The 24,334-nt window shown below is 32.7% G+C and overlaps 3 protein-coding genes across 3 annotated transcripts; all 3 read right to left on the reverse strand.

The window, feature by feature from the left end:
- Positions 1–1,546: 1,546 nt before the first annotated feature.
- LOC118036964 (phylloplanin-like) lies at positions 1,547–2,662 on the reverse strand. Its single transcript, XM_035042834.2, has 2 exons — positions 2,405–2,662; positions 1,547–1,975 (listed from the first exon to the last, which is right to left on the reverse strand). Exons 1-2 carry the CDS (start codon positions 2,586–2,588, stop codon positions 1,695–1,697), a joined length of 465 nt encoding a protein of 154 aa, XP_034898725.1. The 5' UTR covers positions 2,589–2,662; the 3' UTR covers positions 1,547–1,694.
- Positions 2,663–14,754: 12,092 nt separating this feature from the next.
- LOC118036970 (large ribosomal subunit protein eL22z-like) lies at positions 14,755–15,653 on the reverse strand. Its single transcript, XM_035042840.2, has 3 exons — positions 15,498–15,653; positions 15,171–15,423; positions 14,755–15,094 (listed from the first exon to the last, which is right to left on the reverse strand). Exons 2-3 carry the CDS (start codon positions 15,404–15,406, stop codon positions 14,950–14,952), a joined length of 381 nt encoding a protein of 126 aa, XP_034898731.1. The 5' UTR covers positions 15,407–15,423; positions 15,498–15,653; the 3' UTR covers positions 14,755–14,949.
- A 939-nt stretch (positions 15,654–16,592) lies between these two features.
- On the reverse strand, positions 16,593–21,894 carry LOC118036961 (protein pleiotropic regulatory locus 1-like). Its single transcript, XM_035042831.1, has 17 exons — positions 21,642–21,894; positions 21,547–21,571; positions 21,326–21,434; positions 21,072–21,153; positions 20,594–20,656; positions 20,203–20,287; positions 19,726–19,818; positions 19,201–19,264; positions 19,031–19,116; positions 18,849–18,950; positions 18,633–18,716; positions 18,380–18,440; positions 18,224–18,290; positions 18,032–18,109; positions 17,357–17,421; positions 17,069–17,146; positions 16,593–16,981 (listed from the first exon to the last, which is right to left on the reverse strand). Exons 1-17 carry the CDS (start codon positions 21,773–21,775, stop codon positions 16,809–16,811), a joined length of 1,449 nt encoding a protein of 482 aa, XP_034898722.1. The 5' UTR covers positions 21,776–21,894; the 3' UTR covers positions 16,593–16,808.
- Positions 21,895–24,334: the final 2,440 nt, after the last annotated feature.

Below are 24,334 nucleotides of genomic sequence, written 5' to 3' on the forward strand. Positions count from 1 at the left end.
CTTGATAAAAATGCACTTTTAAGTATTAATCAGTGAGAGACTTGTGAGAGTTCATAAAGGTTTAAAAAAATACCCTAATTTTGTTTTCCACATCATAAAATAGCGTCATGATTTCTACCTGAAATCCAGGTCTGCATCGAAGGTGTTGAATTACACAATCCAATGCAAAAAATCATCAAAATGATGAGAGACTTGTGAGAGTTCATGAAGAACATGTTCTTTCATAATTCCTAGCAAAAGCAAGTTGGTAGAAAAAAAAAAAACATTCATGAGATGATGTCTTTTCAGCTTTGCATCAGAGTACTAAGCAGTGTAGCATCTTTATAGACAGCAAGTCTAAGAAAGGGATTGTATGTATTTTTATTTGTTTATTTATATAACTTAAATACTATTTAACATTCAAATGAATTTATTATTGCATGTATTTTATTTTTAGGAAAATGATAAGAAATAGATGATTTCAAAGTATGGAACTAATCGAGAAAATCATCCTTCATTTGATGGAGCAGCTTGGTGTGTGGCTTCAGGAGGAGCTACAAAGGGTAGGGTATATGGTGCACCTTGTATGCCAAAATCTATAATGATTACAAGTTCTTCATCACATTCCTACTTGGTGAAGTCACCATATCCTAATTCATCTTATCGAGTATTGCAAAAAGAGATAAAGAAAAAAGAAGCGGGATAAAAAAAAAAGAGATGATTTGATTTTTGAAATGAAACAACATATGGATTCTATGAAAGAATATCTTAAGAACAATATAGGATATCATGGTGAGACATCAAACATTGACCAAGGTATGCCAGCACCTATGACCCCATCAATGCAGCCACATATGGCTCCCTAGATAATGACACCTATGAATCCCACATCTCCACCAATATATTGACCTACACCTCGACCATCATATCGTAATTCATCTTATGTTGATCCACAGTATCATGGTTCGTCTCCACAACAAGCACCATAATTGTATCTTTTTATTGTATTTTGACTTATTTGCACTAGTCCAAGTTTAACTAAATTTTTACTTATATTATGAATTTTACTTTTATTCCATTTATTATTGGTCATAAAGTAATTTTAAATATTAATTTATGTTTCTTATATATATTCTACAACTTTCAAAATATCCATAAATAATTAATTAAAAAATTAAAAGTCATTTGGATAAAAATTATATATTAATTTAATAAAAGTCATATAATCAGCAATGGATTTTTCATTGTTAATTGTAAATAATTCAATGGAAAATCCATGGTTGATTCAAAAAACAGCAACAGATTGTTCTAATTTGTTAGCAACCAAAAATCCATTGCTAATTTGTGAGCAATAGATTATTCATTGTCGATAAATCAGCAATGGACAAATTCATTGTTGTAAAATCAACAAAAACAAATCTGCATATAATACTTCCTGTGTTGCTAATTTTGTTGCTAAATGTTTTTAGCAACAAATTTTAGTTTTATTTGCATCGAATTACTTACTTGCTACATTGTTTTAGTAAGGCCCCTCATAATTTAGACTCGCAAAAATATTACATATATATGATGCATGGCCAATCATGACCTTTATTCCTTTTGGAAGCAAGAAAAAACAATAAACAGTACACGGCCTTATTCATATGAAGTAGTACATAGCAATGGCCATACTAATAATAATAATGTCTCCTTCAGCGACGGTGGTCTCCTTAATTTTAAGACACGAATCGGAATCCGGCAGGGATGATGTTTGCAACACTCAGGAGGGCTCCTAAGGCAGTGTTCCCGATGAACCGTAAGGGTGATAGGAGGCCACCCAGAGCAGGGAGACTAGAGTTGCAGCTGATCAGCGGTGTATCGACCTTCAGGTTGCAGTCGCTCAATACCGAGGAAAGAATATAATTTAGAGGATCCAACAAAATAGAAAACATCCCAGATCCATTAGTGGTTGATGTAGAAACCACATTTCCTCCACATTGCAACTGCACGAGAGCATCTGCAGGAAAAAACCCGTTACTGTAATTACAACTTTATAAGCAAGACAAGAAGAAGAACAAAGTCAAATTATTATTAGATTAGTCATTCAATTTGTGAGACTTTATGATTTGTGAAAATGGACATTAACTTTTTTTTCTTTTTTTCTATATAACAATATTGCTATTAAGGCCGACAACCCCGAAAGCTAGATTAACTCTTGAAATCTTCAGATCTTATATATTAATCTTTTACACACACGTTATTAAGGGGTCTCAGATTTCAAGGTTTTGACACCAAAGATTTCTTGAATTGCATTCCACGATGTCGTATGTGATGAATGGTAGCTATGTAATCATGACAATCTGGTCCGAGGATACCTTATTATCGATCAAAAGAAAAAAGAAAAAAGAAAAGAAAAAAAAAGGAAGAGAAATCAGGGCTAGCATACTAGGGAAAACAGGGGTTGCCGTGCCATTAGCACCCATATTGCCATCGGCAGTGCAAAATAGAGTCCCTTGGATGCGGATCAAACCCAGAAGACCGCCAATAAGCCCAAGCTGAGCTTCAGCAACCGGTGCTGCCAATATTGCAGCAATCACGAGAGAAACAAAGAGAAATGTCTTGAAGGCCATGGTTTCAATGGCAGTAGTTATATTAATGCAAGAATTAGTGTATAAACTCAATCTTGATCTTGAAATTGAAGTGATTTTTGAGTCTCGACATCAGCAGCCATTTATAGAACAAGGGAGACCAAGTTGCAGCAGATTTTGCTGACTAACAGCTCTCCTATCTCTTCCTTGTTTGTGGTGATGGTGAGTTTACGTAGGATAATCTGCTGTATGAGCATGAAAAGAAAGAGAACATTTCAGAAATCTTAGGTTTGTCACGAAGCTCTAATTCTTCCTTCCCCGTGTGTGCTTCATCTGTGGTCTTCACCTACAAAACTCCCCCACCCCTAGTTTCATTAGCATGCCTTCTGTCTCTCGAAAAAAGATGAAAGTCTTCTTTTTCTTGCCTCTTTAGAATTTATAGAGTAGAAGGGGCTCCAAACAACTTGCTCTGCGTAGCTGAAACTTGGGGGTTCTCCTATAGAATTGTTCGTCTCCACTTGCTCTGAAAAGTTCATAGATTGGTCCGCAGCTCCATGCTCTAGCATCTAGCTTCTAGCCTTTTTTCTTCCGACTCTTTCTGTCGCCCGGTTCTCGCCACTCTGCTTAGCTTCTCAGTGAGGGCATTAAGATGCCCTTAAACGTAAATAATATCGGATTTATTATAAAATAATATAAATTATATTTTAAAACCTTACATCATAACTTAAGTTATTAAGTTATTGAGTTGAAATAGCTTTTTATCCATCGATTTCAAGTATCAAATAATCATCTATTATCTACTATTATTTATTAATCAATAAAAAATAAAATAGTTTATATGTAAGTGTGTATTATGTCAATACCAAGATATGTATGTATCAAATTGTATTAAAAAAATCTAAATATTTTAAAAATATATTTATATAATGTAAAAATATATTCCACATTAGGTTTGGATGGGTTTCTGGTCATGTTTCACAACATCCATACCTTATCCATTATCCATGGAGTCCAAAAAATATTCATTCATCCAAATCAGGTTGGTATCTATCGAGTTCGGATTAAATTGTCATCCCTAATATAAAACCATGTTAGTTATCTATTGCTATCCCTAATTTCACTTGCTATTTTTTTGATGTTTTAGGACAAGGGATTCAAATTCAGGTATTCCAACTCTTAATTGTTCAATTAAGTTACGTGTTCCTGGTTTTGTGTTTAAAATGTTCTACCTGTTTTTGCACTAATTTTAATCTTTGCAGGTTTGATTTTTATCTTCATTACATGTTAACGATGTTACATATTACCTTTAAGTCTACAACATCATAACATTAACAAAATTTGAAGTATACAATAAAAATTATAAAAGTTGAAAAGAAATAATAATGGAACGCAGAAGAAAAAAAATGATAGCAAAAAAAGTTATTTTCATACACATAAATTACAATTTGAATTGGAAAAACAATCAAAACCAAGGTTGTCAATTCTGTTTCGGTAGGTGGTTTTTTTTTTAATTGGAATGGAATGTTTCAGTTTTGAAGTGTTTCGGCGTGCCATTTCAAAGTTATAGTGTATATATATATATATAAATAAACAGTATAACATCAATCAAATTCAAGATAAATTAATTATAAAGTATACAATACAAACACGATGTCAAACAAATATATTTTTAAATTTTAAAATATTTCTAAATAATCAACATTAAATATATCTTTAACTTAAAGTAATTCAAGTACTTAAACAAAATATCAAAATATTATGAAAGTAAAATGTTTTAACACAAATACTTTAAATATAAAAGCTAAGTCAACATTATCAAGACTAATGGGATCTAAAGCATCCCTTGTTCTGCTCAAATTCCTGCAAAGTATAAACATGAAAAAAAGAACATGAATATAAACCATATATATTAGTGATAAATCTAATTTTAAAAAATTAATATCATTGTTAATGAAAATAGCAATAATAATTTTTAATATTATTATTAATATCATTGTTATTGAAAAAAGTAATTAAAAAAAGCATTTTATACTTGGGAAGTTTAATTAATTAAATTGAACCAGGTTTAATTTGATTTAATGGCTTTTCAAAATCAGAAGGGAATATGTGGAATGAAAGCAGAACATTCAGGCCGAAATTTAGCCGAAAAATCCGGAACGGACCGAGATTTGAAATGAGATAAAAATTGTTCCGTTTTGTTCCGTTTTTTGAATAGGTATGAAATGTTTCGGCCATACCAGACGAACAGGACGGAATTGACAAACTTGATCAAAACTAGAAAAAGTGAGGTAAAAAGGGACGGGGACCTTTCTAAACATAATCAAGAATGTAGGGACCCTACATTTAAATTTCTCCCATGTCTGGCTCAATGCCATTGAGGCCTAGCTAGTTTCATAATTTCAGTAATCTAAATAATTATGTTCCATTTTCACTTCAAAACAAATCTGTAAAGGTATATATAAAAAAGCCCTTAATTTTGTTTTCCACATCATAAAATAGCGTCAAGATTTCTACCTGAAATCCAGGTCTGAATTGAAGGTGTTCAATTACACAATCCAATACAAGAGATCGCCAAAATGGTGAGAGACTTGTGAGAGTTCATGAAGGACATGTTCTTTCATAATTCCTAGCAAGAGCAACTTGGTAGGAAAAAAAAACTTTCATGAGATGATGTATTTTCAACTTTGCATCAGAGAACTAAGCAGTCTAGCATCTTTGTAGACAGCAAGTCTAAGAAAGTGATTGTATGTATTTTTTTTTATTTATTTATATAACTTAAATATTATTTGACATTCAAATGAATTTATTATTGCATGTATTTTATTTTTAGAAAAATGATAAGAAGGAGATGATTTCAAGGTATGGAACTAATCGGGAAAATCATTCTTCATCTATGTTACAAAGGTTAGGGTATATGGTGCGCCTCGTTTTCCAAAATCTATACTGAATACAAGTTCTTCATCATATTCCTACTTGGTGAAGTCACCATATCCTAATTCATCTTATCGAGCATTGCAAAAAAGAGATAAAGAAAAAAGAAGCAGGATAAAGAAAAGAAATGATTTTATTTTTGAAATGAAATGACAGATGGATTCTATGAAAGAATATCTTATGAGCAATCTTGGATATCATAGTGGGACATCAAACATTGGTCAAGGTATGCCAGCACCTATGGCCCTATCAATGCCGCCACATATGGCTCCCTAGATAATGACACCTATAGATCCCACATCTCCACCAACATATTTGTAAACCTCGGGAAAAAAATTATATATATAATAAATAAGTAAAAGTGAAGAAATTCATGCATATGGTTAAATAAAAACAGAAATTCAGAAATTTTTGAATATAAATTTCCAAGCGAAATAATTCGAGACATTATAATAAACCCAGTACTGTTGAGGGTTGGATTTAAATAAAGAGAATAATACACTTAAAGGAAAAGGAGGGCCTAAATGCAAATAAGGGAAAATATAGAGTATAAATACTCTCTCCTCACCAAAAATAAAAATCTATAGGAACCATAAGGAGAGAAGATAGGGAGTTTTATACCTATTCTTGAGAAATCGAGAGAGAAACACTAAAATTTCAAGAATCCATCTAAGATTAAGAGCTTATAGATGAGATAAACACTTGAGAGCAAAGGATTACCAAGAAATTGAACAAGAAGAAAAGAAAGGAGGGAGTTGAAAATCTTCAACTGGTTGAAGATCAAAATCTTAATTTGTATTGGGTAAGGTATTCTAAACATGATCTTACAAAAAAAAAAATATTCAATAAAGAATTGATGCCTTGATATCAAATCATAGGTTAGGGTTCTTAGACATAAATTAGGGAAAAAGTACTTATTGTTGAGATTAAGTTCATTCATATGTATGGTATGTAGTTTATAAAAGTATTGTGTGAAGGGGAGGGGGGAGACAAATCTGGACAGACTTGTCTCCTAACTTTTGATGAGATTTCGGATAGGAGGATGAGGGGATTAGGATCGGGTTTCTCATAGAAATTGTAGATTTAAATGTCAGCTAACCAAGGAAACTGGTCTTGCTCAATTTTGAGATGTAGAACTCTAGTTATGGGTTACCAACTGAGACTGAGTCATGACTGATTATGTAAGGCACTAGGACTAACTATTTAATGAGCAATTTTGACTATCTTAGAGGCAAAATTGGATTCTCCTCCCTTTAGAGAACTTGTAGCCTCATGTCTTAGCTTTCTAACGAGATTAATCTCACTAAAAATGAAGTTTTAGAACTTTAGATATAGTTAAAAATATGGTGAGTTTTGGACAGTAACAGTTGAAAATTAGACAGTAATAATTCAAAATTAAACAGTAACGGTTGGACAGTAACGGTTGAAAATTGGACAGTAACAATTCAAAATTGGACAGTAACAATTCAAAGTTAGACAGTAATAGTACATTTTCACGTGAATACTATATATAAGAATATAAAAGAATTGTGTCATACGAACACTTGCACATTGAGATACTAACTCTGAAAATGTACATGATATATGTATGTATGATATTATGAGGAACTGAACATGCATAGAAAGTAACATATGAGTGATGGATGAATATGGATTCTCTATAATATTGGCTTGAAGGAATCCTAACAAAAAAATTCCTTATGATTCAGGATGAGCAACCAGGATTGGATATTCTGTTGGGGGAGGTCACGAGACATGCAAAGGAGGTGCGTGATTTTTCTCATATTTGCACTTATACAATTTAAAATTCTTCTGGTTAATGCAATTACAGTAAATGTCATGTTCAATGTATATAAAGTCTAGCTTAAATACAAGATTAGCTTCGGCTAATGGCATTCGTGATAGGATTGTCGGGAGATGATTTACAAGATTAGCTTCGGCTAATGGCATCCATGATAGGATTGCCAGGAGATGATTACAAGATTAGCTTCGACTAATGGCATCAGTGATAGGATTGAGTTTAAAAGACTTACAAGCAAAATAAAGTTCTCTGTTAGAATTCTTATGGATCCGATAGAAAGTTAATACTTCATTTGCATTCATTACATAAGCATATATATATATTCTTTATCAATATAATTGTATGTTTATTTATGTAACAGGTCCGTCAAATATCCAGGAAGATCATTAGTTTAGGACTCTACTTTGTGAAGCTTATGTAAATATTTAACTTCAAAAAAAAAGGAATTAACGTGTTTATGTAGTATACTTTTGTGTAAACCTTGATGTATTTACAAAGGTTCAGCTGAGCATGTAGTATTTTAGTTATCTTGTAATTAACCATTTTGAAATATTTAATAACACTTCTTATATTGTAAATACTTTCTTTACATGTTAGTATTCTATGATATGATGTGTTGGACTATGTTCATATATATATATATATATATATATAAGTATGGATTGTTTGAGTTGTGGAATTATTATGAGGTTTGATATAAGGTTTAGAATTATGGGACCTTGTGATGATGGGTTGATTAAGTAAATTGATAGTAGTCGATAACTTGGGATGTCCAAAATGCAAACAAAACTCTGATGAATTTTTGCAAATGAAAAAAAAACTCCCCCACCCCTAGTTTCATTAGCATGCCTTCTGTCTCTCAAAAAAAGATGAAAGTCTTCTTTTTCTTGCCTCTTCATAATTTATAAAGTAAAAGGGGCTCCAAACAACAACTTGCTCTGCGTAGCTGAAACTTGGGGGTTCTCCGATAGAATTGTTCATCTCCACTTGCTCTGAAAAGTTCATAGATTGGTCCATAGCTCCATGCTCTAGCATCTAGCTTCTAGCCTTTTTTCTTCCAACTCTTTCTGTCTCCGTGGGGGCATTCAGAATACAATATGCCTTTACATGTAAATAATATCGAAATTGATTAGAGAGTAATATAAATTATATTTTGAAATCTTATATAATAGCTTAAGTTATTATGTTGAGATGGTTCTTTGATATGGTATCATAGCCTTGATAATTAAGTAATTACGAGTTCGAATCTCACCATCTCTATTTATTTGATAAAAATTAAGCACAAGGTAATATGGGTTTGTGCAAGTTTCAAACCCAAAATGCTTTCATTTGAGAGGGTGCGTTAGAGAATAATATAAATTATATCTTAAAACTTTACATAACAACTGAAGTTATTGGGTTGAGATAATTCTTTAACAGGATTTTATATCTTTTTTTGTTGGGTGTGATAGTTTTGTTAGTTGTCATGTTAGAACTAATAGCAAAGCATATCATTGCTAAAGAATATGGTATTTGGGTTATACTAACGATGACAGTTTTACCTATGAATACTAACTCGAATCAACTCAAATAGAAAATTTTTAGACTCATTCGAGTTTCGAGTAAACTTTAAATGCAAAAAGTCAGGTCCGAGTACAGTATGGATATTGGTCTACCCAAACCTGACCTGAAATAAATAAATAACATTAAAGTTTGAGAAAATTACATGTATAGCAAGCTAATTATGTACTAAATAGCTGTAAAATATAGCATTCGTGTTAGGGTATCAAAAACTCATACTCGTTCAGGCTCAAGTAGTTATTTTAGATTTGGATTCAGGTATAGATAATATAAAAGAGGGATGACAATGTGTACTCGCGGGTTGGATTTCTTGATATCCATACTCTACTCATTATCCATCGGGTTTCAGGTATCAGATAGTCATCTATTATCTACTATTATTTATTAATCAATAAAAAATAAAATAATTTATATGTAAGTGTGTATTATGTCAATACCAAGATATGTATGTATCATATTGTATTAAAAAATCTAAATATTTTAAAAATATATTTATATAATATAAAAATATATGCCACGTTAGGTTTGGACGGGTTTCAGGTCGTGTTTCACAACATCCATACCTATCCATTATCCATCGAGTCCAAAAAATATTCATTCATTCAAATCAGGTTGGTATCTATCGAGTTCGGATTAAATTGTCATCCCTAATATAAAACATTGCTCGTTATCTATTGTTGTCCCAAATTCCACTTGCTATTCTTTTGATGTTTTAGGACAAGGGATTCAAATTCAGGTATTCCAACTCTTAAATATTTAATTAAGTTACGTATTCCTGGTTTTGTGTTTAAAATTTTCTACCTGTTTTTGCACTAATTTTAATCTTTGCAGGTTTGATTTTTATCTTCATTACATGTTAACGATGTTAGATATTACCATTAAGTCTACAACATCAGAACACTAACAAAAGTTGAATTATACAATAAAAATTTAAAATAAAAAATAATGGAACGCAGAAGGAAAAAAAAATGATAGCAAAAAAAGTCCTTTTCATAAATATAAATTACAATTTGAATTGGAAATATAATCAAAACCAAGGTTTTCAATTCCATTTCGGTAGGTGTTTTATTTTTTTAATTGGAATGGAATGTTTCAGTTTCGGTATGTCGTTTCGGGGTTATATATATATATATATATATATATATATATATATATATATTCAAATTCAAGATAAATTATGCAATACAAACACAATGTCAAACAAATATAATTTCAAATTTTAAAATATTTCTAAATAATCAAGATTAAATAGATCTTTAACTTAAAGTAATTCAACTTAAACAAAATATCAAAATATTATGAAAGTAAAATGTTTTAACACAAATATTTTAAATATAAAGCTAGGTCAATGTTATCAAGGCTAATGGGATCTAAAGCATTTCTTGTTTTGCTTAAATTCCTACAAAGTATAAACATGAAAAAAAAAAACATGAATATAAACCATATATATTAGTGTTAAATCTAATTTTAAAAAATTAATATCATTGTTAATGAAAATAGTAATAATAATTTTCAATATTATTATTAATATCATTGTTATTGAAAATAGTAATTAAAAAACATTTTTATACTTGGGTGGTTTAATTAATTAAATTGAACCAGGTTCAATTTGTTTCAATGGCTTTTCAAGACCGAAACTGAATATATGAAATGAAACCGGAACATTCCGGCCGAAATTTAGTCGAAAACTTCAGAATGGACCGAGATTTGAAATTAAATTAAATTTTTTCTGTTTTGTTCTATTTTTTGAATAGGTATGAAATGTTTCGGCCATTCCGAACAAAACGAAACAGAATTGACAACCTTGATCAAAACTAGAAAAAGTTAGGTAAAAAGGGACGGGGACGTTCTTAAACATAATCATGAATGCAAGGAACCATATATATATATATATATATATATATATATATATATATATATATATATATATAAAAACATAATTTTTTTTTCTACATCGTCAAAATTTCTAGCTAAAATCCAGGTCTGAATTGAAGGTGTTGAATTACATAGTCCAATACAAGAGATCGTCAAAATGGTGAGAGATTTGTGAGAGTTGTGAGAGTTCATAAAGGTTTAAAAAAAAAACCTTTTGTTTTCCACATCATAAAATAGCGTCATGATTTCTACCTGAAATCCAAGTCTGAATCAAAGGTGTTGAATTACACAGTCCAATACAAAAGATCCTCGAAATGGTGAGAGACTTGTGAGAGTTCATGAAGGACATGTTCGTTCATAGATTGGTCCATAGCTCCATGCTCTAGCATCTAGCTTCTAGCCTTTTTTTCTTCCAACTCTTTCTGTCTTCGTGAGGGCATTCAGAATACAATATGCCCTTGCATGTAAATAATATCAGATTCATCAGTGAGTAATATAAATTATATCTTGAAATCTTATATAATAGCTTAAGTTATTGAGTTGAGATAGTTCTTTCACATGGTATCATGTCTTGATGATCAAGCAGTTACGAGTTCAAATCTCACCATCTCCATTTATTTGATAAAAATTAAGCACAAGATAATGTAGGTTTTTGCAAGTTTCAAGCCCAAAACGTTTTCACTTGAGAGGATGTGTTAAAAAATAATATAAATTATATCTTAAAACCTTACATAACAACTTAAGTTATTGAGTTGAGATAATTTTTTAACAGGATTTCATAGCTTTTTTTGTTGGGTGTGATGGTTTTGTTAGTTGTCATGTTAGAACTAATAGCAAATCATATCATTGCCAAAGAATATGGTATTTGGATTATACTTACGATGACAGTTTTACCTATGGATACTAACTCGAATCGACTAAAATAGAAAATTTTTGGCAATGATATGATTAAAATTTTTAGACTCGATCAAGTTTCGAGTAAAATTCAAATGCAAAAAGTCAGGTCCGAGTAGAGTATGAATATTGGTCTACCCGAACCTGACCTGAAATAAATAAATAACATTAAAGTTTGAGAAAATTACATGTATATCAAGCTAATTATGTACTAAATAGCTGTAAAATATAGCATTCGTGTTCGCGTATCAAAAACGCGTACCCGTTCAGGTTCGGGTAGTTATTTTTTATTTGGATTTAGGTACCCGCGGGTTGGATTTATTGATATCCATATCCTACTCATTGTTCATCGGGTTTCAGGTATCAAATAGTTATATATTATCTACTATTATTTATTAATCAATAAAAAATAAAATAGTTAATAATTATGTGTGATATAAATATTAAGGTACGTATATATCATATTACATTAAAAAAATCTATATATTCTAGAAATATTTATATAATATAAAAATATATTATAGGTTAGGTTCGAGTGGATTGTGAGGTCGAGTCTGACAACATCCATTCCCTGTGCATTATCTATCAAATTTCAAAAATATTCATCCATTTAGATCGAGTCGATATTCCTCGTCCTCGAATTCAGATTAAATTGTCATCGACCCTGGTTATCTATTGCTTTTCCTAATTACACTTGCTATATTTTTATGTTTTTGGACAAGGGACTCAAATTCACGTATTCCAACTCTTAATTGTTCAATTGAGTTATGTATTCGTAGTTTTGCGTGTTTAAAATATACTACCTGTTTTTACACTAATTTTAATCTTTGTAGGTTTTTTATTTTTATCTTCATGTGTTAACGATATTAAATATTACCGATAAGTCTACACATCACAACACATGTCCATTCTAGCAAAATTTGAATTATACAATAAAAATTGAAAAGAAAAGAAATGATAGCACAAAGAGCCCTTTTCATATATATGAATTACGATTTGAATTGAAAATACAATCGAAACTAGAAAAAGTGAGGCAAAAAGGGGAGTGTTTTAAACATAATCAAGAGTTCAGGGACCCTTGCATTTAAATCTCTCCTATGTCTGGCTCAATGCCATTGAGGCCTTGCTGGGTTTCATAATTTCAGTAGTCTGAATAACTATGTTCCTTTTTTCACTTCAAAACAAATCTGTAAAGGTATAAAAACCCTAATTTTGTTTTCCACATCATAAAATAGCGTCAGGATTTGTAGCTGAAATTCAGGTCTGAATCAAAGGTGTTGAATTTCACAGGCCAATGCAAGAGATCGTCAAAATGGTGTTGGAATTGTGAGAGTTCATGAAGCACATGTTCTTTCATAATTCAAATCTAATCCTTCGATGATGCCCACCTGCAAAGGGCAAGCTCAAAGTGTAAGTAATAAATGAATAGTTGACAAAGCAGGGACTTTAGGCCCCTGCGTGTGAGAAAGAGGTGGTTGATCCATGCGTCAAAATTCCGTCTTTGAAACAAGCACTGTGAAGCGCTTTCTTAATTTATTGTATTGTTTCCTGCCCTAGCAAACACAAGCTAAACACCACCACCTTTCATATTCAAACCCGCTATTACTTAGAATTCCCAGGCCTCGCAAAAACAAGACTCGACACGAGCAAAATCAGACATGGCTGCTACTCATAGATGACCATGATCATATAAAACATTCTTGAACTCACAGAGCTCCTCGCATCCTACCACTTAATGATGCTAATAGCGGCAACCTTGATATTCCCATATCTTTCTCACAGAAGAAGAGTTTCCATTTATTTACTAGACTTCACTATGTATATATTAACAAGCACTTTGATCCTGATAGTGTTGCTTGCCAAGTCAAGATCCTAGAAGAACCTGGGTTCAGCGAGGAAAACAGCATTCATCATTCTCTTGCTCGTGTACCTATAAGAACAAAAAACACTCTCCTTTTCCATAGATGAGGCGACCTCAACAAATAATAGTAGCGTATTTTCTCCTACCCGTCTCTTGTAGCTATGATAACAAATAAATTTAGAATGAGGAGCAATATCATGAGTTTTAACCTGTTGGGTATTGGATGCAGTGCGGGAATCACATCAGCTGGACTCGCCAGAGACTTGTTGAGGGTACACCAAAACTTGCTGGTGCTTATTGTGAGCACTGAAATGATAAGTCATAATTGGTATACTGTTAAGAACCCATGCATGTTGCTAACCAATTGTCTTTACTGAATGTGGCTGCAAATGTATTGAAGCTAAACATTGCCACAATAGGACCTATGGTCGTGTGCCATTTTCAGAACTAATGTATGTGGTTTCATTGATTTTGCAGAAGATGAGAATTGCTACCAGGACAAGCTTATATACTCCAGATTTTAAGAGCCTTTGAGCATTTCAGCATGCATACAGGACGAAAAGCTGTCATTTAAGCAATCAAAAGAAACCTAGCATTGTTGAAAGAAGATGTCGAGCCCTCTATGATGACTCTTCACAGATTTGGAAATACTTCATCTTCTTCTATTTCGTATGAGCTAGTTTATATAGAAGCAAAAGGAAAGATGAAAAGGGGGTGTTCATATGGAAATGCATTTACAATGAAGGAGCTGATATAGCAAATATTTGGGATGATGAAATCCATAGATATCCAGTAGAAATACCAGATATCATGAAAACCAACTGAGATTTGTATTTACCAACCATATAAATCAGTACCTGCAAAATTTCAGCAGGACATCTTTTAATGTAAACTCTGATACTAGACAAGAAGATGAAGAATAATAAAACACCCAGCATTCACATAGGTCTTACAAAAATTCATCGATGCCAAATATAATCTAGAATATCAAAATCAAATCTGCAACCACTTTTGTCTTGAAATTCTTGGTTTTGAGGTCAAGATCAAGGGATCAAAAACCAGTTAATGAAATGTTAATCTCAAAATAAGCTACAATATCACCACTCCATCATAACCATGTAAATCTTAAAAACCTCAGCTCTATCGATCTCATAGGTTCAAAAACTTCGTAATACATTGTTGATAAACCTTAATACAAAAGTGGACTGTATGCACCATACACAAGCATTATCCAGGCTCAACTGCTAGCTGCACAAAGAGATAAATAATATACAAGACAAACAATATCAAGGCAAAACATTCTTAAATTCAATAGTAATTAGAATATGGTCTCAAATAAAGCGAAGCCTGTAGTAACCAAACATAAATTCACAAAAGGCAAAACAACACGGGGTGTTCACCAAAATTTCAAATAATCTCATTTCAAAATATAAGAAAACAAATCCTAAACAAAAACAAAACAGAAGAATTCATAAATACTCTCAATCTTCCTCCTCGCCTTCGTTCTCAGCAATGTTAAAGTATCTCAGCTCATAAGCATTCCGGTCCTTATTCGATGAAATAACCCTAAGCCAATCTCTCACATTATGCTTCTTCAAGTACTTCTTTGTCAAATACTTCAAATAACTATAATAACAAAAAAATAAATAAATAAATAAAAATATATACCATTAATTAATTATTTATTATTTCTCATTATTACCGTTTGGAGAAGCTAGAGTCACAGGTGACGGTGATCTTGGACTTGTCACGGGTGACAGTAACGGAATCACCGAGAGCTCCGGGTTTGCCGCCGACTTTAATGCGCTCTTGGAGGAACTTTTCCAGTGAGGCAATGTCCATGATTTTATCTTCCACTGGCTTTGCACAATCGATCGTGAACGTTGCTCCTTTCTTCTTTCCCTTGGCCCCGCCTGCTGCTGCTGCTCCCTTGCTCATTTTCGTTGATAGATTATCTGCCACATGTAAACAGAAGACGTAAATAATTCATCAAAGCACAAGTAATAAATGGGAGAGAGAGGTTATTCACCGGAGGGGATAGTTAGGGTTTTGGAGTGCTGCAGAAATGGAGGGGAAGAGGGAGAGTAATTAGGGTTGGGGTTTTATTGGAAGTGGACAGTTTGGCTTGTGGATCTGGTCGGGTATGGTCAGGCCCAAAATTCCAGTCAGTTTATTTATTTTTTACCAAACCGATTGATGAAAAAATATATTTGTGAGTCGTGAAAAAATATATTCCAGTCAGTTTTTTTACTTTGATTTCATGACACCTATAATCAAATTTATATTTTTTTTTTAAATACAAACTCATGAAATTAATAATATAAATTTAAACCAAATAGTCTAACCCAATATATCTAGCATGCTAGGTAAAAAAAATAATTGAATAAATTAGATTTATAATTTGTAAAATATCATAAGTTCAGTAAAAATATATTTATGGGCCAAGCCCTAATTATACCCAAAACACTTATAATATTGTTATTCTCATGTATTGTATCAAATAGTTATTCAGAGTGTTTGATATTATAATAATAATTTTTTTAAAATATTTTTTTATTTAAAATATATTAAAATAATATTATTTTTTTTTAACATAACACACCAAAAAAATTTAAAACAACTAAAAAATAATAATAATTTAAAATTAAAAAAAATCAGAATTTAACAAAAACACAACCCAACAACAATGTTGCCACGCACACTCTAATTATACATTTATGACCATAATCTTGTTCGTGGACTTGTCAAGTCCAGTCCAGCTCAGGCCAATAAGTACAAGTGTGACCAAGATCTTTGTTCATGGAGATACCATCCCGGTTCAAATTCCGGTAACATCATCTAATCTAACCTTAACCTGCAACAAGAAAATTGGCAATGAGTGAATCTCTTTTCAATGTTACGCAAACTTGATGATTGTGAAAGACAAATTATCCCTGCAAGGAACGAGAGATCCCATGTCCCAGAACACAGAAAATTGGTGACAGCCTTCTTTTTTTCTCTTCTTTTCCTCTCTTTTTTTTTTTTTTTTGAACCCAAAGTAGTGCTCAATTGATTTAACTGGGCATGCCGAACGGTGTCGAAGTTGAATCCAAAACAACCGGGCTACATGAGTGCTGCATTCAAGTAGCCGAATAAGAACTAATAATTGCATTCTAACAACTTTTCAAGGCAACTTCGACGATGAGGAGTTATTTCTGTTCCCATGCTCATTCTGATACAACATGCAACCGCAAATATAGTTGTACGCTACAAAAGCTCAAAACATGTTCTCCATTTTGTCAAAAATGTTGCAAACGAGTATGATACATGGCCACCCAAATAGAAAAGGAGCAAGCAGTCATTAGAACCGCCGGATATCTTTTGGTGGCTTGTAGTTGAGGGGATGAGTTTCTGGGGTGGCATCTTCATCCTCTTTCCACATTTTTATCGTCTTGTCAGCCTCACATGTAACAAGCCTTGAACCACTTACGTCATAGCAGACAGCATATATACCAGCTTCACTATCCAATGAGCCTGGAGAAAAATAGCTTTCAGCATAAACCTCTTTTCCATTCCACACACAACTAAATCTAACGGAAAAAAGTAGAGGGGAGACAGTACCAGGCTGTACAATTGTCTGGGCTTGCTGGAAATTATGACCACTCTTCCAATCCCAGAACCATAAACTCCCATTGTCACCTAAAACAATGTAAAGGACAAACATGTAAAAAACTTGTGAATATCTCCAACTTCCAACAAGTGAGGGAGAGTAGATGGTCCTCAAATCAATCTATGGGAGAGAAGCAAACCAAATTTTGGGAATAATACATAGTTGTCTGTCGGAGGACATCATGATTTCTGACAAAAAACCCCATCCTATCACTAATTAAAATGTACACTAATGCATACCTCCTGTAGCCATTACACCATCTTCGTTGACAGCCATTGCATTAATGATGGTTTTCTGCTGAGAACTGCTCCAAAAATTAAAATATCACACTATTAGACATGTTGTGTTGGTAGAACATCATTATAAAGATGCCAGATGCACGCAATGAAGAAATCAAATGATTTCTTAATAACCAATCAGAATTAGGCAGTGCCCTTGTTTTCGAACTAGTTTTCAGAGCAGCTCTATGCAGTCTCAAAAATTAAAGGATTCTTTCAAACGTTTAAGGAAACCCCCTTTCCATGGATCAAGCAGATATTCCTACATCCCCATTTCTGCGGTATTAACAACCTAGGTTACCAACCTTGCCACGGAGGATGCTAACAACCAAAGAGGTCAAAACACATAGGAGCTATGAAAATACATGGGATAAACATTTCAAAACCATATCTTGTTCACCCAAATAAAGAACAATAAAGATGGATATTATGAGGGCAGTAGATTTTCTTTTGCCCATGATATTTCATAATTCATTTCATCAAGCTTAAGACAATCTTAAGCAATTAGAGTCATCTAACAGAATCTCAGTCATCACAATACACAGGACTGACATAAAATATGAAATCCATGCACATACACAGGAGCGTGAGAACTGCAGAATTTAAGCAACTAGATATTTGTGTTTGAGAACTTACAGCATGTTGTGTAAAAATTCTCCTTTCGGAAGATTGAATTTCTTAATGTTGTCAGCTGATGCAGATGCAAAGCAGTGCCTGCAGCACCCAAAAGAAAAAATAAAACATAGAACATAGAGCATATATAAAAATGAAAGCACAATATACCGCATCATTTAACAAGTAAAATCAGTGGCATGTGTAGGCACTTACTCTGTCGGATGCAGCGCCATGGCTCGAACAGATTTCTTGTGATGTGTAAGAGTTAACATAGTCTTACCTGCACGCCAGAAACACCATTATGCTAAACTTATAAAAATCTGTAGTATGAACAGGTAGAAGGGAATCCTCGAGAGAAATATAATTTACCATATCTAAGATCCCAGAACTTGATAGTTGAATCATGGGAACCAGTAACCACTTGTGGATCCTGGAAGCAGAAAGAATCACATTTAACCACTGATGTTAAAGACACAAAGGGAGCTTAAACCATGAAAGCAGTATTTAGTTTTTTTCCCTGTCAACTTGCACTTATCACAAATAACAATCTCATTTCAAAATCATGAGGTAGCAAGGGTAATCAAGAGAAAAATGAAATCAGAAAAACAGGAAAATCACATACCGTAGGTCGAGTAAAAACTGAGCACACTGTATTATCATGCCCAGACAGTGCAAAAACTTGCACCTTGGTACGAATATCCCAGACCTGAGAATAATTTTGACTTGTTACCTTTCTATGTAAAAAAACAGCGAGAATTACAAATTTTGACTAAGTGGGTAGCCAAACATACTGCGCACTCTCTATTGCAGGAAGAAAACTACATAATAAATTCCATACCCGGCAGACAGAATCACGCCCCCCAGTAAGCAAAAGGTCAATAGTAGGATGAAGGGCCAAGCAGTAGACACCACTTAGATGGCCATGATAAGACCGGATTGCCTACACAGAAAACATCAGTTTCACAAGCAGATTCACTCACATTATAGCTTTGGATACATTAATTAGGTATAAGTTCCCACCTTATTCTGTTCAAGGTCCCAGCATTTAACCTGTTTATCATCACCAGCAGAGAACATGTAGGTATGTCTTTGGCTAACGGCAAGACCTGCAAAGAGACAGTCCTATCATTTTAATCCGTTGACAGCATGATTAACCAAAAGAAAACAGCAATCATTTATCATCAACTAACCTCGTACTTGCTCGATGTGTCCAGTTAGTGTGAGCTTTAACCTTCCACTTCCTACATCCCATATCTAGTGCACCAAGACACAGGAAGGAAAAAAAAAAGCCATCAGAAGTTGTTCATACAAGTTGGGGGGAGAGATCCAATCTAGTTTACACTCTAAAATCTAAATAACGCAGGGAAACACTCATTGATCGACTCTAAATTGGCACTCCTAGAAAATAAAAATCTTAGCAACATCATAAATAAAGTACATGAAAAGTGCTTATTCTAAAATTTAAAATTTGTAAAACCATTAGATTGTAGATAATCTGGGTCAATAGTAAGATCTGGAATTTGGTACCCAAATAAATGACTTTGTATCTCAGATCCCATAATTTAATGAGAAATGACATGATTACAGAACATGCAAAAGAGAGTAAAATGATGAGAAAGTGAATCCTAGTAATGAACTAGTCAGGCTTCAAAAAAGCGTATCAGTACATGTCATCAAGATCAATAGATGAAAGAATATCATTAAAAACTTAATACCTTGATTGTTCGATCAGCAGAACCAGTACAAAACCATGTATTACTTGGATCAAATGCAACAGATCTCACCCAACCCAAATGACCACTAATGACCTGCACAATCAGCCAAAGAGCAATGAATAACACCTTTGGGTTTGCATTCAACTACTAAAACAGAACCAACATTTTAAACACAAGCTACATGCAGTCAAAGTAAGACCCCCTGTAACCTATTGATGATCAATAGAACAATTGTCCAAATGGGACATCTAAAAACATACATTTTCATGGAAAAAGACAAATACTAAGCATTAGAAGCAGATATGCGGTGAAAAGGCTGCATAATAACAAATTTCTATGGAGACTGGACATGTTCTACAGGAACCATTTTTGTTTAAAAGGAATAAAATAGACACATAATTTATTAGTTGCAAGTGACATTTGAGCAAAATACCAACACAGCCAACAAAGCTTCCCTAACAAGAATAGAATTTTTACCCTGTAGTTCTTCCATGGAGGACGCCAAACAGGGCGTGGCCATTTGCTTGGGATTCTTTCCATTATAGCAGAGGTTGAGAAGTTCCTATAACACAGGAAGCAAACAGAACACCAAGTAGTAATGTTATATGCGACAATACCAATCAGGACTACAAACATGTTAAATAAAGAGCATCACACTGCATACATTGGAAAACAATTGCCCTGGTTTTTTAGAAAAAATGAAGCAACCACCATAGATATTTGAAAAAAATAAAAAAAAAAAGGAGTGTGAGGGTACACACCAATAAATTCTGGTTTGATCCAATTCAGTGGGCATGCGTTACATATAAATATGCGAAGTTTATCTGATTTATTAGTCACACAAGACAAAAAAGGGAGGAAAATAAACCTTTCAGATGAACCAGAAGCATTGATCACTGCAGTGCTTTTTCCTGAAACACCACCATCACTCCTGAAAAGAGGTTGAAAGTTATTTGCCAACAGCAAAACATTCCTTGTTGAAATGATAATTCACTTCCATGCCAATGAAACAAAGGGAAGTCTATAGACCATAACATAACCCATTACTCCTGAATTCATATTATAATTAAATTCAGTATCCACATAGATCATGATCAATATCTCAGGTTATCCTCTTGACATGAAGTGGGAACATGCAAAGGCAAGTAAGGCTGGGATTACAAGCAAAACATGATTCCAAACATCACCACATTTGCTAGTGAAAAAATGCATTGAAATTCAATGGTCGAAGTATCACAGAATATATCCAGCTGGACAGAAGAGAGAAATAAGATATTGAAAGGGCCATTGTTGTTCATGCTAACCTTTGCGGTAAAAATAAATGCAGAGAGAGAGAGAGAGCTCACCGTGCCTTTGGTTGCAAAGATGGGCCAACAACCAATGCATTTTGAGCTCCACTTTTTTGCGAAACACTAGAATCACCTGAACCTGAAAAACAATCAAGGCACGTCCTAACCAAGTCAGTAAAAAAAAATCCAAACCAACCAAATTCGTTATTTCTCTTAATGAATCAGCAATTATGCACAACACAATTTAATTCTAAAAATAGTGCTGCTATTAGCATAAACATACTAATGCACTATCAAGTACATATCAATACCCGAAAGAGCTAGGACATTAGAAGGCCCTGAAGCTTCCGTTGTGGCTGAATTAACTTGTTGCAGCGCGATTTCACTTGTGCTTTTGATTCCTTTATACTCCAAATTGATCTACACAACAAGTTCCACTAAATCCACAGCCACAGATACAAGTTTATAACAATAAAGCAAAGATAATCACTAGGTCCGTATCGAAATAAACTGAGGGGGGTTTTAAACTAACCTTGTGGTTCATTCGAATTTTTTTACTGCAGAAACAAACCAACAATTAATTTTTTTTAAAGAAATCCATAAAATTAGGGTTTTGAAAATTGCAACCTTTCAGGATCGGGAGGAGCGAGCTGAGCGTGAGTAGGAGAGAAAAGATCGCTGGTTCGTTTTAGAGATTTGAAGCTAAGTTTCTTCACTGATTGTGGCTCTATTGGCTCCATTTCTACTGTGGGACCTGGCATTCTTCCCGTCTTCTTCAACTAGCTCTCTCTCTCTCTCTATTTCTCTATCTGAGTAGGTGCTGGTTAGGGTTTTGAAGAGAAGACGACCCCGGGTCTTATTGGATGTCTCGTCGTTTAATACATCATCGCCATGGACGATTGTCGTTTGTATTTATATAAAAATCATGTGACCTAGGAAATGGCTTGCGCAACTAGCTTGTCGTGTCAATCGTTTCTTCATTTTGTTTTTTATTTGTAATTATTTGGTGATGACAGGACTTGAGTTTGATAAGGTTAATTGATTTATTAAAAAATAGGTTAATTAAGTAAATATCTTTTTAGTTTAAAACTCAATCCATTTTTAATAACAATAATAAAAACTCATCTGAGTTGGTAGGTTGATTGTATTTTTTTAATTTTTTTTTTAAAATGATGTTATTTTGAATCATTTAAAAAAACAAAATTATTTTGAGCAAGAATAAAAAAAAAAAAAAAAAAAAAAAAACATTGATCAGGTCACCCAGTTGATAGATCGACATTTCAAATCATCTGGATTTAATTATGTCAACTCCCTAGACAGTTTGCGTGCTTGACCTTTTTTTATGAATTTAGATTTAAATGCACTATAAAAAAATTATTATTCAATTTTGTGATCTCTCACAAATCATATTACAAGTTTTTATAAGAATTTAAACTTTATTTTTTTTTTTCCATTAATATGTGTCTGATATGAAAACAAAAATACTCATGAATATTTAATTAATATAGAATTCATGTTTTTGTAAGATTTTTAATTCATTTTTATATCAGTTTATCATATTTATCAATATTTTTTTCCTTAACCATATATAAAATACTATGAATTTGTTTAAATATTTTATTTTAAATTTTCTTTTAAGATAATAATGGATTTTTGTTTAAAAAATAATTATTGCAATTTACAAAACATTCGATATTTGATTGATCAATGGTTTTGTAGGTGTCTGCTTTTTCATATTATTATATAAGATATGATTTTTAAAAAAAAACACAAAGTTAGGTTGGGAGATTTCATGTTTGACTCGCTAAATTGAGTTTAATGATAATGCCAAAGAACTTCAATGGTTTGAATATGTTTTTTATATTTTAAATAATTTTAATTTAATTTGTAGCACGGCACAAGAAGTATCTTAGTTATGTACTATATGTTATGCAATCGCTTTCTCATTGCATTTATAGAGAGATTCATTTTTTTCTCATATTCTTTATAATCATGAGACATAATTATGGATGCTATCGTTAATATGCATTTCCTAATAACTATTAAAAGTGATTTTTTATTCAACAATAAGGGTAATTTTCCTAAGTTTTTATGCATTGACACATGAATTATACATCTATGATAAATTGTTTCATAAATTCACTATTAATGAAAAAAAAACTAAAAAGGATCAAAAAATCCTGAAAACATCGTGGATTATATTTGCTTTCATTGTGGACTCAAACAATGTTTCTCATGAAATTTTTTTCGATCTCAGGGAAGTTTTATTTGATTGCATCTCTTGCACGCCCAGGCACTAACCCATTATGGATTCAAGCAATGGGTTGCAATTTGGATTATTGCGTCCTCTCACATGTCTTTTTTCGTGTTACGTTGGCTTTGGGTGGCGTTATGGATGGTGGCTTATGGGATGATGGGTTCTTGGATGATTTTGCTTTGCATGCCATTTATAAGTTGTGTGATATCGCTTCTTCTCTCAAGAAAGTGATAGTAGGTTTGTAATCATCATGCATTAAATGTATTCTCCACTTGCTAGGTCCTTTATGATCTCCTCTACATTGAAAAAGCTATTGGATATTGGCTTGATTTAATATTTTATTGGTTACAAGTGGTTGATTATTTCTAGGTTCTATTTTGATTTATTTGATAAGTGACCAAATAAGTTTCATTTTGGTGTATGCTTCTTAGGTTTGGCTTGGTTTCATTATACATGTATCATTCCCAACACCATATGTCATTTTAATTATTTTCTCATGACATTTTTTGTCTTGGGCTCGGTGAGTTCTGAGTTATTTTTACTTATATATTCATATATCTTATTATGCAGGTTGTGTAAGTGTTTAATTTGGTTCCTGTTTTTTATAATTGCTCAATTGCTTTTCATTTAAATCTTTTTTTCCTTGCTTCAATTCTTTTTTTTTTTTTACTTCTATTTATTTAGGCTACTCATGGGTTATGTTGTGATGATAGTTTTGTTCTTTAGTGATTTGTTGGTGTTATTTCCCTTTATTTTGTTTGGTTTTCGTATGTTTTTTTGCTTGGTGTTTTTGTCCATTTATTTTTTTTTTTGTTATAGCTCTGCAATTTTTCTAGGGCGATCTATTTGAGATGCTTCATATACATTGTTGTTGTCATTTGTTATTTATAAGATGTCTTTTTGTTTGAGTTGGTGCTGTTGTTTATTGTTTTTGAAATGCCTTTTTGTTCATACTTTTAGTTTTAATACACAATTAGGTTTTTGCCTTCACTATCTAGGTTGGCTAAAGAAGGGTTAGTTTCTTGCGTTGGTAGTTTAGGAAAGGCCTATTGAAGTTGTTGGG

This window comes from Populus alba, chromosome 10 (assembly GCF_005239225.2).
Source record: "Populus alba chromosome 10, ASM523922v2, whole genome shotgun sequence".
Lineage (NCBI taxonomy): Eukaryota > Viridiplantae > Streptophyta > Magnoliopsida > Malpighiales > Salicaceae > Populus > Populus alba.